General features: G+C 34.7%; 1 protein-coding gene across 1 annotated transcript in view; it reads left to right on the top strand.

The window, feature by feature from the left end:
* Positions 1 to 688: 688 nt before the first annotated feature.
* Positions 689 to 3,549, top strand: part of LOC106681552 (transmembrane protease serine 6) — a gene marked incomplete at its 5' end in the record, with an annotated part of 50,908 nt that continues 48,047 nt past the window's right edge. The window contains 1 exon segment of the mRNA XM_067044618.1: positions 689 to 818. Within this exon segment, the coding sequence (XP_066900719.1) occupies positions 689 to 818 (130 nt within the window).

Genomic DNA, 3,549 nt, shown 5'->3' on the forward strand with positions numbered 1-3,549 from the left:
TCTAATTTAAATTAATGTTTGAAGTACCACCAATGGGTGGTTCCTTCCCAAAATTTTCAAGTGTATATGAAACATGCAACATATTTACTTATTGTATTATTTTGTAAAGTTGTAAATTACATTAAATAAATAAAAAAACAAAATAAGTAATTTATGTGCTGAGCTAGACTGATCACTCACAAACGCATACCATGTTACAAGACTTGGTTATTTGAATACAGACTGGACTAATCTTCGCGATGAAGTTTATTTCCTACGTTGTAAGCCATTGCATCTTTAGCCGCTGCTAACTGGGATTGGAATTTCGTAAAACATTTTTCGATAAATTAATCTATTGTTTCCAATCGTAGTTGAAGATGTTATTGCCTATTCCTTATAAATCAAGGGGCGTCTATTGCGATTCTTAGTATCTTATTAAGGAATGATTGAAATATTTTCGTTTGGTTCAGATTTCACTACTGTACCTCATCGGTGGTCTTAATAATGATAATTTATAAATGAGAATGATTTAGTCTGGTTTTAATACATATTTTGAATTCTTTTTGTTTTGACATTCCTCTGTCAGTTTCTCCATCGTTGTTGCTTTTTCACGGTCATCTGAAGCAATATGCAAATTTGTGAAAATTTTTATCTATTACTCAATATTAAACATAACTAAATATTTACCTATGATATTTAAATGTTTCAGCGATGCCCAGGAGAGAAGAGGAGAGAAAAGGATCCGTTGCAGCCATGTTGTTCCCTCCTCACCATCTTGGTTCTTTTCTTAGTATTGTTGGGAGTGCTAGCCGTGTCCGGCCTGGCCCTGTACATTGGAGGTATGAACGTATACTTACTAATAAAATTAATTGATTATTAATTAAATATCAATAAAAAATATTAAGGATATCCTTGTGAGAAACTATTTTCAAATATAAAATTATTATATATATATATATTTTTTTAATAATTTATTTATTGATATTTACAACTGTATACATATATACACATCAAGTAAATTTGCTGTAAGTGATATTATGACATGATACAAACATTTGGAGAATCTACCCATTGATAGAACTCCAAAAACATTTCTCTAGGTTCCCGAGATTTCTAAAAGATCTCGAGGCCATCTTCTTTTCAGACGCCTAGGGAAGTTTATTATGGAAGGATTGGTATCTGGTTCTGGCCAAATCGGTAACATAGGGGACATTGAGGTCCTGATGGATGATTTTATTGTGACAAAGTAAGGAGCATTAAGGATTTTACGAAGGATTTTGGACTGTAAGGATTGGATTCGAGAGGAATTAGATGGTTTAGTGGTGCCCCAAAGCTCGACTCCGTATGTCCAGATAGGCCTTATAATTGTAATGTAAATCAGTCTTTTGTAATGAATTGGAAGTTCGGACCGTTTGTCTAGTAAACGTTGTAATAGTCAGAATCGACGAGCAGTTTCCTATCTTTTCAGTCTTGTATGAGGATTCCAGGTTAGTCGTTTGTCCAGATTAATTCTTATATCAATATTCAAACATTGCTAAGTCCTAGCTGCTTACGGTAGCAGTATGGTAACGCTCCTGTCAGCCAACCCAAAGGTTGCGAGTTCGAGTCCACGGCCCTATCCTGGATTTTTCAAGCATATAATTATACAATACTCACTCACAACCTTCCCTCGGGCATTTGTGAGGCCCGTTAGCCAATGTTAGCACTCACAAAAATAGGCGTGGGAGTGACGAATCCACCTTATGAAACGCGCGTCATGAAACGCGCGATGTATAATTAGTTATATTTTTCAATTTCGAAACTGCTTAGCTCGCGCCTTCTATCGAACAACTTAAAAAAAAGAATTTACAAAACTATTATCCTTCCCACTGTTCTTTATGGATGTGAGGCGTGGCCCCTTACACTAAGGAATGAACAGTGTCTTAGGGTTTTCGAAAATAAAGTATTACGCAAAATATTCGGACCGAAAAAGGATGAATTAACGGGAGAATTTAGAAGATTACACAACGCTGAATTAAGGGACCTACACCTGGTAAATATAATTCAAGTTATAGCATTGCGGCGTATAAGATGGGCGTGTAAGGTTGTAGGGCTTAGTAACGAGCGGATCCCTAAAATGTTAATAAACACTGAACCCACGGGTAAACGTCCGAGGGGTAGACCGGAACGTAGATGGGAAGATTGCGTCAAAATAGATTTAGTGGAATTGGGTTTGGAGGGGCATCACTGAAAGGATGTATGCAGAGAGCGTCTGGTGGTATCGGCATCGAACCTTCGGGTTCGTTAGGTCCAAGGTAGCGTCAGATGTAGTCCAAGGTAGCGGATCTGTTCGACAGGAAAAGAAAAAATTTAATTTTTTTTTAATCCTGTTTTTATTTTCCCAACGGGAACCTGGATTTTTCCTAAAAACATTATTATAAGATAAAAAGCTTACATTTAAACCTCTGTTATTAAAAATAAATTGAATTCATTGTATGCAAAATAGGTTAATAAATGGATTTTTATTTAAGAAAATGGATTCTGTGAATTATTTTAAGGCTCAAGCCCACGACTGGGATCCTCAGCTCTGATGACATCCTCAAGGGTTTGTAAACGTGACTGAAATACCTTTCAGCCTATACAGGAAGTCGTGTCAGCTCAGGTTGTGACTGCATCTCCAGTTTCACTTTAAAAACCTTAAATCCATTTAAGAAATAATATAGATTTTACTTGTAGTAAATGTAACCTGTTCAATTCACACAAAGATAAATTAAGTGAAGAGACTTCCAACTTACCCACCTATTAAAGTCTCCGACCGTCACAATGAGTTAAAGTCTTTTATATTTAAGTTTAAAAAAATTAGCTGCTGTATGCAATGAAGACTTCGTAAATTAGAGATAATACAGTGGATCAAGCCTTACTATAACGCGGAACAAGAGGATAAGGAAACGGTATTCCCGTTATAGCGAGTAAATAAATCATTTCATGCCAGTTTCTTTTATATTTCCTTTTAATATTTTCACCTTATGCGATAGAAAAATATCCAGATTTGGAGATGATATTGAAGTTCGGGATTAGGTGAACTATCTCAAAAAGATATGTGCGTTTCAATCACTTACAAAGAAAAATTCTTGCTCCAGCGAAATTGTAAGATATCGACAGTCTTTTAATGAAACATTTTTAACCCAATTGGAAAGAATGGATTCCTTTGAGCATTGTAAAAATGTCGTTGCCGGATGTCTCTAGGAGCTTGGTGAGGTTGAAAATGAAAACGCGTTTATAAGAGGTCCTCAATAATAATTATTCCTTCATATTTTTGTGCAGTAGATTTTTATAATTAATTTTATCTTGTATTCAATTTTTTTTTTCAACTAAAATTGTCCTTAACTGACCTTGTTTTTTCTACTTTTATCGTATGTTCACCTTGTCTCTGGAAATTTATCCAAGAAATAAATTAGTGTCCTTTTTTTCCTAATTAAAACTATATTTCTGATTTTGCTAATATTATTATTTTGTGTACTGCATTGAAACGGTGGTTAATCACCTAGTATGCTTCAAAACCAGCTCCATCCAAAATTTATTTGTTTATAT

This window comes from Halyomorpha halys, unplaced genomic scaffold (assembly GCF_000696795.3).
Source record: "Halyomorpha halys isolate HHAL.00 unplaced genomic scaffold, Hhal_1.1 Scaffold347.1, whole genome shotgun sequence".
Taxonomy (NCBI): Eukaryota; Metazoa; Arthropoda; class Insecta; order Hemiptera; family Pentatomidae; genus Halyomorpha; species Halyomorpha halys.